Consider the following 14,754-nt stretch of genomic DNA (forward strand, 5'->3'; position numbering starts at 1 on the left):
TTTCTAGAGTATTTTTTTTTATTGGTTTAAGGATAAATGTATCAATAGCAACTTTTACCTATCTTGTCTTATCTCTGAATATTTACCTTGACCTTTGAATTCATCAGTTTATCGCATTGCCCTAAGCTAAGGGCTGAATCTAAATTATCTAAGTTTTAAAGTAGCCAGGTAACCTTCTGCTAGGTAGAATCATCTCATCCATACCCTTGACTTGAGGCAGAATTTTTGTCTAACTCATGTCAGACAGAAGAGTGTCTAGATACACATAAATCTCTCCTCCAGAAATATTTTTCAGTCCTTAATTTGTATTCTTCCACTCCAATCAGATATGATTCAGAATGAAAATTCCTTGAGAGCAGGGGCTGCTTAATTTTCTCATTCTATGTCCAAGACTTAACACAGTCTTTACCCACAGTAAGCACCTAATAAATGCTTTTATCATTCATTCATTCATGTAACTACTTGACTCAAATTGGAGATTGGGTTCTCCTATTATGTTAGACATAGACCTAGATTGGGACTAAGGATATCTTCTGTTGTGAGGTGGACCTCACTCAGGTTGTATGCTTGAAAATATAGGTTCAATACTGGAACAAAATGCTACACCAATAGTCCACTTAATAGTGGAAAGAGATTTAAATAGCTATATCTAGACAACTATATGACACAGCCATTAGAGCACTAGAATTGAAGATTTATTATCTCAAACACTTAGGAACTATGAACCCTTTGGCATGTCATTTAATCATGGCTTACCTCAGTTTCCTTAACTGTAAAAAGAGGATAAAAAATGGTAATTTATCCTGAGTTGTATGAATCAAAGGAAATTTTATTTGTAAAGCTTTTAGTTCAATGTCTGGCACATATTAGATGCTTAAGAAATGCATGCTTCCTTGTTTCCTCAGGGAAAAAGAACCATGGAGTTAGGCCTTAGGAAAAACTAGCCCAACCCTCTAAGCAAGGCCCCAGAAAATGTTGCTCTTAGTAATTAGTCTCTCAGTCAACAAGCATTTATTGAGAAAAAATTAACTATTTGTCAGGGCCAGGAATATCAAAATAAAAATGAAACAAACTACCCAGCAAGGCTGAATGTCCTCTTCCAGGGAAAAAGATGGACTTTCAATGAACCAGGGGAATTTCAAATGTTCCTTTTGGAATGGCCAGAGCTGAACAGAAGGTTTGATCTTCAGATACAGGACTCAGGTGAAGCATAGAGATTAAAGGAGAGGGGGGGAAATATGAGGGATTTAATGAGGATGAACTGCATATATAGAAAAATGATATTGATAATAATCATATAAACCATCTCAGTTAATAGAGCAGGTAGAGGGAACTTTTATAGTTGAAGCACAGGAGAAAGCTGAATTCGAAGATAAAATATGGTGTAAAAATGGAGTCAGTAGGAAAAAAAGGGAAATGGAATGGGAGAAAGAAAAAGGAAAGGGGGAATAGTCCAAGATATTTAACATAATAAGATTTTTTTATTACAATGAGCTATTGCAATGATATGGAAGGGGGGAGGCAAGGGGGAATGAGGGAACCTTTGCTCTCATCAGAGATGGCTAGGAGAGGAAACAGCATATATAGGCATCTGGAGTAAGAAGGAGGGGGGAGCAGGGGGAAGGGGTGGGGATGTGAATAAAGGAGGAGAGGATGGACCATGGGGGCAGAGTGGTCAGTTATAACACATTTTCTTTTTTACTTCTTGCAAGGGGCTGGGATTGGATGGCCTGCCCAGGACCATGGGACCAGGTGGATTCTGGGCCTAAGGGGTGGTATAGGGGCTCAGGGCTTCTTGGCCCCAGGACCAGGGATCTGTCTGCTGCACCACTCAGCGACCCTACAGCAGAGTCAGAGTGAAAGGAGAGAGAAAATATAGTACATGGTAGTGGAGAAATAAGAAAGGAGGGAGTTGCGATCAGCAACAGCAAAGTTGGAAAAATATGGAAGTAACTTTTGTGATGGACTTATAAAGAATGCGATCCACCCATGACAGAGTTGTTGGTGTTGGAACAAAGACTGAAGCACATTTTTTTGTTATTATTATTTGGGGGAGGGTGCAGGGCAAGTGGGGCTGGGTGGTCTGCCTGGGACCACATAGCAGGGTGATCTTTGGGTGTCTGGGGCCAGATTTGGACCCAGGTGCTCCTGGCTCAAGGGCCAATGCTCTGTCTGCCACCCAGCCACCTCTACTATTACTACTATTTTATTTTATTTTGGGTCTTTTTTTTTTTCTTTTTGGTTTTTGCAGGGCAGTGGTGATCAGGTGGCTTGCATGTCACATGTCTGGGTGATTCTTGGGTTTAAGAGGCTGGATATGGGCTCGGGTGCTCGTGGCTCCAGGGCTGGTGCTTCGGCCATTGCGCCACTTGGCCATACCTACAATTATTACTATTATTTTCTTTAATTTTAATTTTTTTCTCTCCCCTTTACTTGTTTTGCCCAAGCAAGTCTATCTATATTCATGGGGGGAGGCGTATTTTGTTTACTTGTAATCAAGAATATTTTATTAATATAAAAAACATTTGTACAAAATGAGAATAAAAAATAAATTAAAAAAATGAAACAAAAAAAAATCTGCTCCCAGGGACCTCATAGTCTAACAAGATAGATAACTCATGAATAACAAGGCACATATAAGACTTAAGCAAAGTATATGAAGGTAATCTGAAAGAGGAAGGTGGAGAGAAACCAGGCTATCACAGCTTCTGTAAGAAGATCTGAATTCAGCATCAACATAGTCCATCCTACTGGTCATCCCCAGCATATATATACTGTCTGCTCTGTTCTTGACCCCCTAATTGTTCAGGCATCTACATTTGTGTTCTTTGTCCCTTTGGCTTTCATTATTCCATCTCTTTTCTCATTCCTGCATCTCTGCAACTCCTATTCTGAGTTCTTGATCTTTTTGAATTCTGACCCAATTCATCTAATTATCCCCCCAATTATTTATCTACTTTTCATGCTGACCTTGTACACATACTGCCTATTTTATTTTATAAGTTTCATGCACCAGTCCTAGACTCCAAAGAAGAGTATTTAATTAGAACTCTATCATCTACCTACTTATTCTAAATTCTTGGACACTGAACCCTTCCTGTGTTCTTAGAGCTTATTTCCTGTTCTCTTACTCATTTCAAACTCCAATTCCCTGAACTTAAATATTCTGAATTTGTTTTCCACCTAGATTCTTGACTGATCTAAAACATTGACATTACAGTGGGTCTGCTTGTCAGAGCTCTATGACCTGCCTACTTTCTGAAGTCAGTGTAGAATTCCTATGATCTCTTAAAATTTGCTGCCCCTTTGCCCCCAAAATCCTATTTTTATTTTCACACAAAATTCTGGATGTTATCAAACCCTAGAAGCCTGGATCTTAGAGCCATATTTGGCTTGGGTTTTTGTTATACTTATCTTGCCTTTCACAGCCTCACAGAAAGGAAACATGTTTCAGAAACCTACTTATGATGTTCTTAAATTCTGCCTCTTTTGTCACCTAAATTCTTATTCACTTTCTCTGTCTCTCTTTATCTAGTCCTATCCTTAGAGGAGATAATGGACAATAAATTGCTATTATTATTCTTTATGATAAAATTTTAAAAAGAGACCCCTCAATCTTTTCTTCTAGTCAGATTATCCCTGTTTCTTTAACCTTCCTTCCTGGGTCTTTTTTTCTTTATTTCAAGTTCTTTTTACTCCTAGACAAGACAAATTGCTACTCATTTACCTCAGATTAATAGACTGGAGGTGCTGGTCCCATTTGGAAAATGACACTTTTGCCTTTAGAAAGAAAAGTAGCCAAAAATAATTTTAAAGGGAATAATTGGGTCACAGGAGGTTATCTCAGCTGAATCCTTAAACTATTGTGTAAAACAAATATAAAACAGTTTTGTACATGTCTATTCAAGTTAAGAGCCATAGGGTTATCAACACACAGCCTAATTTAAGTGCAGAAAGATGGATTTGGGGGGTAATGGGTCTAACAGTCTCCTCTGGGACCTCAACCATATGAAATTCACCATGAGTGGATTTCCTGTTTGCCTTCACATGATTTCCTGTAACACTACTACTCCTCTCCATGCCAAAACTTGAAATTCTTTCCAACATTTAACATCAGATCTCAAGAACCTGAAATATGCACGTATCATTTCAGATTTCTGTCATTTATATTTGACTTAAATCAACTTTAAAACTTCCTTTATGTGGCCTTTTCTGTCTAGACATTTTTTAACATATGCAGAAAGCAGCTACAAATTTGTAGTTTCTTATTTGTGCCAGCCTTTAATAAGAAAATAAAAAAAGCTTTTTCAATCATCTTACCACTCATTTTTGTTTACAATTTTTTCACATACAATTACCTATGTCTAGCCTACAGTAGAATATGGTAATTTGCATTTTATTGTATATATAAATTTTATTTCAATTTCTTTCTCCAGTCATTCAGTTTAAAGTTTAAACTATTGACTATGAGAGCTCCATGGCATCACAGGTTTTTTTTTTCTATGACCCTGTGTATATGTAATATATATTCAGATCCTCCTAACTCCAAAGCTGGTGTTCTATCCCCGGTACCACCTAACAGTCCTTAATACTTCTAGTTTTGCAGATCATAGAAGGCTTCTTTTGTGTAGGAGAAACTAACAAATAGTAATTTTTTTTATCTTATTGGTCTCCTATGTATCATCCCTAGAATGGGGAAAAACTGGTATTAAGACAAGTCTCAACTAAGACACCTAAGTTTGTGAGACTTTCAATTCACTTTCAATATCACCTCCTTGACACAGTGTTGATTAAACTTTATTCAGTTTTTAACAGTATTAGTAACTCATTGCTTCTTTGAACCTTCTAAACTTTAACATACCTCTATTCATCAAGAGTATTGCCTTAAATATAATTCTTTCCAATCTTATTGTCAGTATAAATATTTTCCTCATACTGTTGTCTTAACTCAGTTTTTCACAGGGCTCTTAAAGCATTATCTTCATTTTGACCAAAATATTTTCCCCTTTCATGGATATGCCCTGTTCTTTCCATAGACTGGAGTTGTGGAATATCTATAATTAAAAGAAAAAAAGATCTACTTCATTGAGCATCTTGCCTCATTATTTTAAATTCTGAGAAGCTAAGGCCCAAAGAATGAGCTTGTCCAAAGTCACACAGTAAATTGATGACATCATTAAGACTAGAACCCAGGTCATTTGACCTGACTCTGGGTGGTGGTGTTTGTTTTCCTAACTCCATGTATTTTTTCTCTTTGTACATATTTTCATCGTGGAATTCACCTGCATATACTATAATTAATTTTTACTACCTAAAACTCTTATTAAAGATAACTTTTTCCCCCAAAGCTAAGCACTTTATTTAATTCAAAACAACAAAAAGTGTTTTGTTCCTATTGCCTTAAAAAAAAAGAAAGAAAGAAAACAACCTCACCCTTCAGTGATTGTTGGTTTTCACATTGAAACCACTGGAATGACTTCTTTGTTTGAGGCTGCCTTGGTGGTCCAGCAACATTGTGTACTCACTATTGACTGGACAATAAACTGCATTCATGTATTCCTTAGTAGCCTCCCCTTTCCATACTGCCAACCTCAAACGGAGCTTCCATTACTGGGACAGTTTCGTCGTTAATTAGACTACTAGTCTCCCATTCGTTTGATATTAAATGTCTCTGAAAAAGATGAGTTAATAAATTAGTACAAGGCAGGCTGCCTGGCCACTGAAATGTACTGCTGTGCTGTGGCAGTCAGAGGGCAACCTTCTTGTTTGATCGTGGGGGGAAGTTTAATCCTAATTGACCACATGGGAGTTCCGTTCTGTTAAAGCTTGAGAGAGAGCACAGCAGTGGAGCCTGGTTTGCTTTGTACTTCTTTCAGTTCCTAATTTCCAAATGAACAAGCTCAGAGCCCTAGGAGGCTCATTTCACACTTGCAGGGTTGGGGCCCTTTGCCAAGGAGTTTTCTGACCTACTATAGTTAATTCTGATGATGGGATGGTGTGACTGCAGCAAAGGTACAGGTACATTTACCCTCCACTAGACAGGGAATCTGTGGGTAGAAGACAATTCTTTCATTAAGCAAAGATGACCTCGGTTATCTATAATGGACTATGCCCCCACCTCTGCCTTCTTTTGCCATCAAAAAAATGCTTGCAAGGACAGGTTCTAGGGGACTCATAAAATTCTAAATGTTTTAAATAAGGGAACTGTCGATGGATGTTGTTCCCAAAGGTCATGCAAGAGATGACATAACAAAACACCAAAAATATATTCTGGTCTTTAATGGATGATCTCTGAAGTCTCCTCTTAACTCTGATATCATGTAACTGCTTTCAAAAAGAAAAAGAAAAACAACAATAAACAAATCATTTATCAGGATTCTGTTTTGTAATTTATATTTATTTCATTGAGGTAATAAAAATGGAGCTTTTCTCTCATAATCCACAAAGCTTCTGTCTTTTTTCCCTCTTAATTACTAGTAAGCTAAATCCTTTTATTGGCACTTCCCAATTTTTTTTACTTTTTTATTGAGCTTGGTTATAAATTTGTATTTTCATACATAAATCAGTTTAGCTTCAAAAAAATCACACCAATACTATGAAAGCAGAGTGTATGACTATTAGTAGAGAAGTATATGAAAACTATATGAATTCATTCAATACCATTAATTCTTTAAGATTTGTATCTTGCTATATATATTGGACAACTAGGGTGCAATGGATAGCATATAGGTCTGGAATCAGGAAGACCTGAGTTCAAATTTGATCTCAGACACTTCCTAGCCATATAACCTTGAGCAAATAACTTAACCCTGTTTGCCTAAGAGTTTCCTCATCTGTAAAATGAGCTGGAGAAGGAAATGACAAACCACTCTAGTATCTTTGCCAAGAAAACTCCCAAAGGGGTCATGAAGTTGGACACAAATGAACAACAAAGCTCTTTCATATCTAATTCTAGAAGAAGGATACTGTATCTCTCTATGTTCTGTGACTTTCTGTTGCTTTAAAGAAAGGCTAATCTTATATGCCATCTAAGTATTTCACAAGCTAAAGTGATGATTAGTGTGATGTCTTTCAAATACACTGAATATTTTAATTTTCTAAATAATGGTCTTACAAATATTTACACACCCAAATCAAAACACAATGGGTCCCCCCCCCCCAGGTGATTGAAAATTTTTTTTCTTTTCACTTATATCTCCTGGAAGATTATTGAGGGATTATGTGGAAGAAGGTGGTTCAAAATGAAATTTAAAGAATTTGTTAGAAAATCTGAGTTAATGTTACTGATGACATTACTCAGAAATCTTTTGCCCCATGCCCACCTAAAAAAACTACCTGATATATATAACTATATATACATATATATATATGTATCCATGTATACATAGGTATTGATATATACATATATGTGGGTGTATTTGTCCATAGAGATATCTGTATCTCTCTATCTCTGTATAATATCTATATCCAGGGTTTTGGAATTAGATTTATTTGGCCTTCTGGAGAAGTTTTACGACCAATTCAAAACAATCCACATGATTTCTCAGCCCCACATGATAATTTGTTTGAATTTCCTTCTTAAGCTGCAAGACTATTTCTGACTTACTTAGAAATATAACTTCTTACTGTCCTTATCTCACTTTTTTTGTCAATAATAAATGAATAGGCAAATAAATGACAAAACATTTATTCAAGCAATTACCATGTGCAAACCACTATGCTGAGTGGTAGCTATTATATAAGTAGAAAAGCAAAATACTCTATGCTCTCAAGGAATTTTGGTTCTAAAATGAAAACAATATGAAAAGGAAATTTCACCTGTAAGTCAGTAAGAAAAGTTCAGTGGCACTTAGGATACAGGAACCCAAGGGATAGTTTTATACCTTCATTAATGTCATTTCCACTGTTAAAACCATATCCTTCCAGATCTTCATTAGGAAGGATATAGGGAACTGCAACTCCAGCAGAGGAAATTGCCAGGCTGCATCTTCAAGGGTTACTCTCTGGACCATGACTCGGGGGTTGATCTGGTGGCAGGATTGGTGGTCTAGGTGTTGCTATTGCTAGGACTTACTATTAGCAGTAGAACTTTCACCTCTTACTTAGGTGAAATAAGGACTAAGGGATTCCAGATAAATCTCCAATAATAACAATATTGGTTTAAAAAAAGTTGAGGAAATAATACTTCTATTCATTTCATCACATTTTTGTTAAATATTTCATTGATGTTAATTACTGTTCTAGATGTGAAGAATCCAGAGATCAACAAAAGGAAGTCCCTACCTTTAAAAGCTTACAATTTAAAAGCTGGATACAAAATAAACATAAATAACATGAATTAGAGTAAGATAGGGCAAGAAAGAAGCTAAGAAAAAGTAGTATAGGAATATTTGGTTAGGAGAAAATTAAAGAGGAAATGTCAATTTGAGTTGTTATGGCAGAAAACTGAACAATCTTATATAAGAAAAGAATAAATAGCACTATATTCATCAATATTTTAATCTATATTTCTGCTTCCTATGAAAAGTAGTGAGTTGGCTCACTTAAGTAAAATCTTAGACATTGATTTCAAGTTCTGAATCCTTGCTGTGAAATGAAAAATTGAAATTCAAACATAGCTGGGGCAATTCAAGTGGATTTTTTCTTCCCTATAAACAGTATCAGCATCAAGGAAGCATAAATATAATATCCTCATTTTATTTATATAACCCTAGTCACAAACCCAATTGGAAAGGAACTTTGTCATCAATGGTGACAGTAAATATACTGCTTTGTGTGTGGGGTGGAAAAGAGTAGGTAAGAGAAAATACCTCCTACAATTTTATTGCGTTCTCTTCAGTCTCAGGATTGCTTTGTGTTCCATGGTCATTTTGAGCCCTTTAGGCTTCCAACTTCAAGAAAGAAGATGGAAGATGTTATTTCCACTCCATGTTCCTTTCATGTTCTCCCATGACCTTTTCCTGTCACAACCTGAAGAGGATTCAGAAAGACTGACTGTAGAACTTTCCTCTCTGACCAACTCTGCTACAACTCTTGCACAAGGCAAGGCATTCCTCTCCATAATTGAAGAGATGACCCCCAAATGCAATTGGCTTTATAGATATAATCGAATCATGCCCACAGAAGGGAAGTAATTTGTCTGATTTCATGCAGGTAGTTAATGACAAAGCTAGGGTACGAATTTAGGTTTTCAGATTCCTGCATCAGGATCCTTTCTACTCAGACAAATTCACAAGAAAGCATCACATGTAGTAAGCAGGTGATTAGCCTAAATAAATACATTTGTAATTAACTTATTTAATCAGTCTTTTCTTCTATTTAACTAGAAGAAAAACTTCTTGAACTGAAAAGAGACCTTGTTCTTTATTTTCAGTTGTCTGCCCCTTTCTGAATTTTCTTGACAGATATTAAAGAGATTTGCCATTTCCTTCTCCAGTTCATTTTACAGATGAAGACCTAAAACAAACAGGGTCAGGTGACTTGCCTGGGGTCACACAGCTAGTGTCTGAGATAACATTTGAAATCAGGAAGATGAGTATTCCTGATTACAGCACACTATTCACTACCTTGATGCCCCTAAAAGGAATTTTAGTGATTATTTATTTCTCAACCCTGTTATTTTATGGGTGAGGATATAGTTTCAGTTTTATCTGAGTTTGGAAATTTTATCTGTATATCTAATTTCACAAGCCAAAGGCTTACCATTACTTTACATATTTTTGAGGGCCAATCCAATTGAAAGGGCACTGGATTTGGAGTCTGGGGATCTAGGCTCAAATTCCATCACTGTCACTTAACTACTTATGTGAATGAACAGGGTCAAATCATTTAACTTCTCTGTACCTCAGTTTCATCATTTGAGAAGGTTAGACTAGATGACCTCTGTGGTCCTTAGAGCTTTAAATCTGTGATTTTTATAATCTTATTTGAAAAGGTCAGAGTATCTGAGACATTTGAGACCAGAAGTGGCACAGGTACCTATTTGACCTCTGATCTGTTATCTTCCCCAACTTCTATTTGGGCCAAATTTTATGGTTTATGGGGTAGATTAAGTTATATGATAGTTGACATTTACATAACACTTTAAGATTTACAGCTAGGTTCTAATAATTGTAATGAATGAATCCCTGAGATAATCCCATGCATATTAATTTTCACTATTTGAAGTTCTATTTTGAAATTATGATTAAAGTTCAGGTTTCAGTGGAAAAAATGTAGTACAGATTCAAACAATACTACCACTAGGGCAAGGGGTGGGGAGGATTCATTATTTTCACAAATTGAAACCTAACTGTACAAACTATTTGAAATGTATTATCTCATTTATTTACTCACAAAAGTAAAAGCTATTGTCCCTATTATGTTTTGAAGAAAATCAAAACTTAGGTCAAGTGACTTGACCAAGATTACTCAGAATCCAAACTTATCAGTACTCTTTCTGTTCTGTCATCTCTCTCTCTTAGCCCAGCTATCCGTTCACTAAATTTCAATTCTTATATTCCCATTAAGATATGTGGCACTTTCTTGCATTGAGTCATGTTAAATCAGTTATCATGTTAAATGAGAAATAGGTAAAGCTCATTTGGAATTCTAAATTATTTGTTTGAATTTATTTTGAATTTAGAAGAAAATATTTTAAAGTTATAGTTTTATTGGACTTTTTTTCTTTTAAATGTCACAATATAAAAGCAAATAAATAGCTGTGAATTGGTACAGACTTTCTAAAAAGTAATTTGGAAAGCTGCCTCAAAAGACACCGAACTGTGCATACTCTTTGATCCAGCAATACCCACTACTAGATCTATACTCCAAGAAAATTAAAGAAAGAAAAAAAATCAATATGTACAAAAAATATTTGTAGAAGCTCTCTTTGAGTGGTAAAGAACTGAAAACTAAAATGGAGGGGGGAGGGTTCATCAATTGAAGAGTGTGTGAGAAATTTTTGATTGTGAATGTGATAGAATACTATTTTACCATAAGAAATGACTAAGGGAATTATTTCAGAGAAACCAGGCAAGACTTATTAAAAAAAAAGAGCAAGAGAAGTTTCATATTTTTTTCCTTATGCTAGATAAACATATGATTGAGAAAGTATTTGTCTCAGGAATAACAAACTTTTGTTATGCTCTTCATGGACACATTTTTCTTAATGAGTGTTAGAGTGATTCTCTAAGGATTATTTGAACTCCTAGAAGACTTCAATTTTTCCAACAAACACTGGGGATTTTATCCTATTTTTAAATTTATTTATATATTTTGTTTTGCACAAGTTGTCCTGGCTTCAAAGTACACTCCATGAAATATAGGCTATCAGTTACTAAAAGAAAGAAGGAATGTGTCCCTTGACTAATGGCCTGATACTAACCTTGATCATTTACCTGAGTTTTGTAACTCTCAATGTTGACTTTATGTTGTATAGTCATTGTATTTTTGATTCTTTTGGCTTTGTTCTTTTCCTTCTTCAAGGCTTCAAGGACTCTAAGTTTTTCTGAACTTTTTATATTCATTTTTCTTAGATTGTGGGTTCAAAGTTGAGGAATGGCAGGGACCTTAGAAGTCAACCCCTTCATTTTTATAGATAAGAAAACTAAGACTCAGAGATGTTAAATGGTTTGCCCAGGTCAGATCTAGTAATTATCTGAAGTGAGGTTTGAATATAATTCTTCTTGACACCAAATTCAAAACTATTTTTATCAAATCATATTTATGCTATGGTAAAAATTTCATTGTATCAATATAATATTATTCAGCTGTTTCTCAATCATTGGACACACATATTGTTTCCAGCTTTGTCATGACAGATAATGCCACCATTCATTTACATGGATGTTTTTTATATTATCAATCACTCCCTTAGGATATAACCCCAATAGTAGAACTTTTAGGACAAAACATAGAAACAGCTTAGTAACTTTTGTTGAGTAATTTTGAACTTTCTTTTCAAATGGTCTGAACCAATTCACAGCTCCACTAGCAACAAATTATCATTGTCTATTTTCCTTCAGCTCCTCTAATATTGATATCCTAGGTACTCTGGAGTTTGGACGTGGGGGAGAGCTAATACATAACTTCTTAAAAATGTTAGATTGGAACTGACACAAGAGACCTCCAACATCAGATTTTCATTTCCCTGACAGTTCCAAAATTTCCGAAGAGTCACCCAATATTCCAGGAATTTTGTTGGAGATGTTATAAGAAAATAAATGGTGCTGGGTGACATCTGAATGGTCTTTTTCAAACATTGTATCATTGGAGCTTATTACAAAGTAACCTATTTTTTCTACGCACAAGTTCACAGAAGCATTAATTTTAATCATCTAAAATTATTTGGGCAGAAAATACCCAGAGGAAATACAAGATTTCTCCTTTCCCAATCCTTTTTATATTCAAAGTTCTACAGCATCCATGTCACTATTAGCCTCAACCAGGAGCTGAAGTGCATGTTTCTGTCCTTCCTGCAGTGCAGGATTATTCAGGCTGAATCAGAGGATCAGACTACATGGCTGATTTATGGTGAAGCTCCAAGAGATTCAGAATATTTTCTTAGACAGGAACATGACAGGCATCTGGCCATGACCAGCAGGCCAAAATATTTTTTAATTAGCTCCAGCCTTGGAAAAATTAAATCTTTGTTTTGGGTTTTTTTTTGGGGGGGGGGCGGGCATTGCTAGTGGATTTCAGATACCAGAACAAGCTAATAGGTACCTCAGGCAAATGTCTCTTTGCTAGGTTGAATGTACTTTTGTTGTGGTGAATTGTAGTATATAATATATACTCACGCAGTCAAATAAAACCTGTCCTTCAGAGGTGACCTGATTGTTCATTTTGCTGCAAATTTCTGAAATAATTTCTTAGAGCCTTAAATATAATAATTTTAATAGGGACTTTGTATTTTTGAGTGGGTCCTTAGTAAGAGTGTTGGTTACTAAGGGGCAGCTAGGTGGTGCAGTGGATAAAGCACCGGCCCTGGAGTCAGGAGTACCTGGGTTCAAATCCAGTCTCAGACACTTAATAATTACCTAGCTGTGTGGCCTTGGGCAAGCCACTTAACCCCATTTGCCTTGCAAAAACCTAAAAAAAAAATTTTAAAAAAAGAATGTTGGTTACTTTTATCTTCCAGTTCATTCATGACCTAACTGCTATGTTCTTTTTTTGGCAAGGAACTAGGGATAAGTGACTTGCCCAAGGTCACATAGCTATGTAATTATTATTATTATTATTATTATTATTATTATTATTATTATTATTATTATTAAGTGTCTGAATTCAGGTCCTCCTGACTCCAGGGCAGTGCTCTATCCACTGCATCCCCCATGCTATGTTCTTGATGAAAAATGCACGTTTCTGACATCTCATTGCAAGCTGCCCTACTCAGGGATAGAGCAGCTACAGCAACTGCCTTCTAAATCTCCTTTTTTAGAAAAAGACAGTGGCTATAATTTGTGAATGGAAGTCTAGGCCTTCAAAATTTTATTCATTCTGGTGAGTCTGAAAAACAAAACAAAACACCATATCACTCTCCCTCTGACTTTTCTGCCTAAAGAGCAAATTGAACGTGTAACATTTCCTTTTTCCTAAATATCCCTTGTTATTTTGAGGGCCTCCTTGTTATTGTGATATGATAGAAACCACTGGAATTTGGATAAACATCAGCTAATAATCTAGCCAAGCAATTAATTAACATTCTAATTCTGGGATTCTTTTCACAGCAAGTGAGAAGCAGATGGTGGTTGTGTGCAAGGAGTCCCCAAAGGAACATCTCCAACCTTTTAAGGACAAACTAGAGGTGTTTTTCCAGAAAGGTAGGCAGCATGTTGCTTAGAAAATATTGTGTATCCTCTCAGATTATTTACTATGGCCCAACCTCCACTTCTATCACTGGCTAATCATTCCCCATTTCAATCATTCCATTTTGACATCTTCTACAGCTTTCCTGAACACCTATATACTTAGTTAATATGAAATTAATCTGTTCTTTATGTCACCTTTTTCAATTCTTAATCCATTTTGTGTCATAGATCCCCTTGATAATCTGGTGTAGCCTATGGACCCCTTCTCAGAAAATTGTTTTAAAATGAATAATATAAAATATTTAGGATTACGAAAAATTAGTTCTATTGAAATATAGTTATCAAAATATCTTTAAAGAGGAAATAAGTTCATAGGTCTTAGTAAAGAACTCCTGTTTAGTTCAAATCTGGCCTCAGACACTTAATAATTACCTAGTTGTGTGGCCTTGGACAAGTCACTTAAACCCATTGCCTTGCAAAAACCTTAAAAAAACTCCTGTTTAGATCATTTGTGTTCCATGCATCTGTACTACTCAATTATTGTCATGCTTTGATAAACTTTTTAAAGTCTCTTGTCTCTCTTTCTTGGGAGTATAGACATCTAATCTAATCTTGGCCCTATTTTTCACAAAAATGGAAACTGAGACAGAGAGGTTAAGTGATTTTCCACATTCTTATTTATGCTGTGGTGCTCATTTTTATTGACAGACCTATTCATCTGCAGAAGAAAATTAAATAAAGTTTTTTCCCCAAGTAATCATATTTCATTTACATGATTAGACTGGCTTCATTGAGAATTTCCTTTCTGATTTCTCTGAATTTCACCAATTTGAGGAATATAGATTACTTTTTCACTGTTTTGTTAAGCTGTGCTGAGAAAAGCATAATGAGTCAGGTGATATCATCATAAAAGGAGTCAGCAAATCAACAAATATTTATGAAGCACCTGCTTTGTAGCAGAGAT

The 14,754-nt window shown here is 35.5% G+C and overlaps 1 protein-coding gene across 2 annotated transcripts in view; it reads left to right on the forward strand.

Annotated features, from left to right (window-relative positions):
- LOC141521988 (formin-1-like) overlaps nt 1–14,754 on the forward strand; it is a 402,521-nt gene that overhangs the window by 301,434 nt on the left and 86,333 nt on the right. For both annotated transcript variants that reach the window (XM_074235036.1, XM_074235035.1), the window contains one exon: nt 13,710–13,802. In XM_074235036.1, the coding sequence (XP_074091137.1) occupies nt 13,710–13,802 (93 nt within the window). The remainder of the gene's footprint in view (nt 1–13,709; nt 13,803–14,754) is intronic.

The sequence above is a fragment of the Macrotis lagotis genome, chromosome 4 (genome assembly GCF_037893015.1).
Source record: "Macrotis lagotis isolate mMagLag1 chromosome 4, bilby.v1.9.chrom.fasta, whole genome shotgun sequence".
In the NCBI taxonomy this organism is placed as follows: domain Eukaryota; kingdom Metazoa; phylum Chordata; class Mammalia; order Peramelemorphia; family Peramelidae; genus Macrotis; species Macrotis lagotis.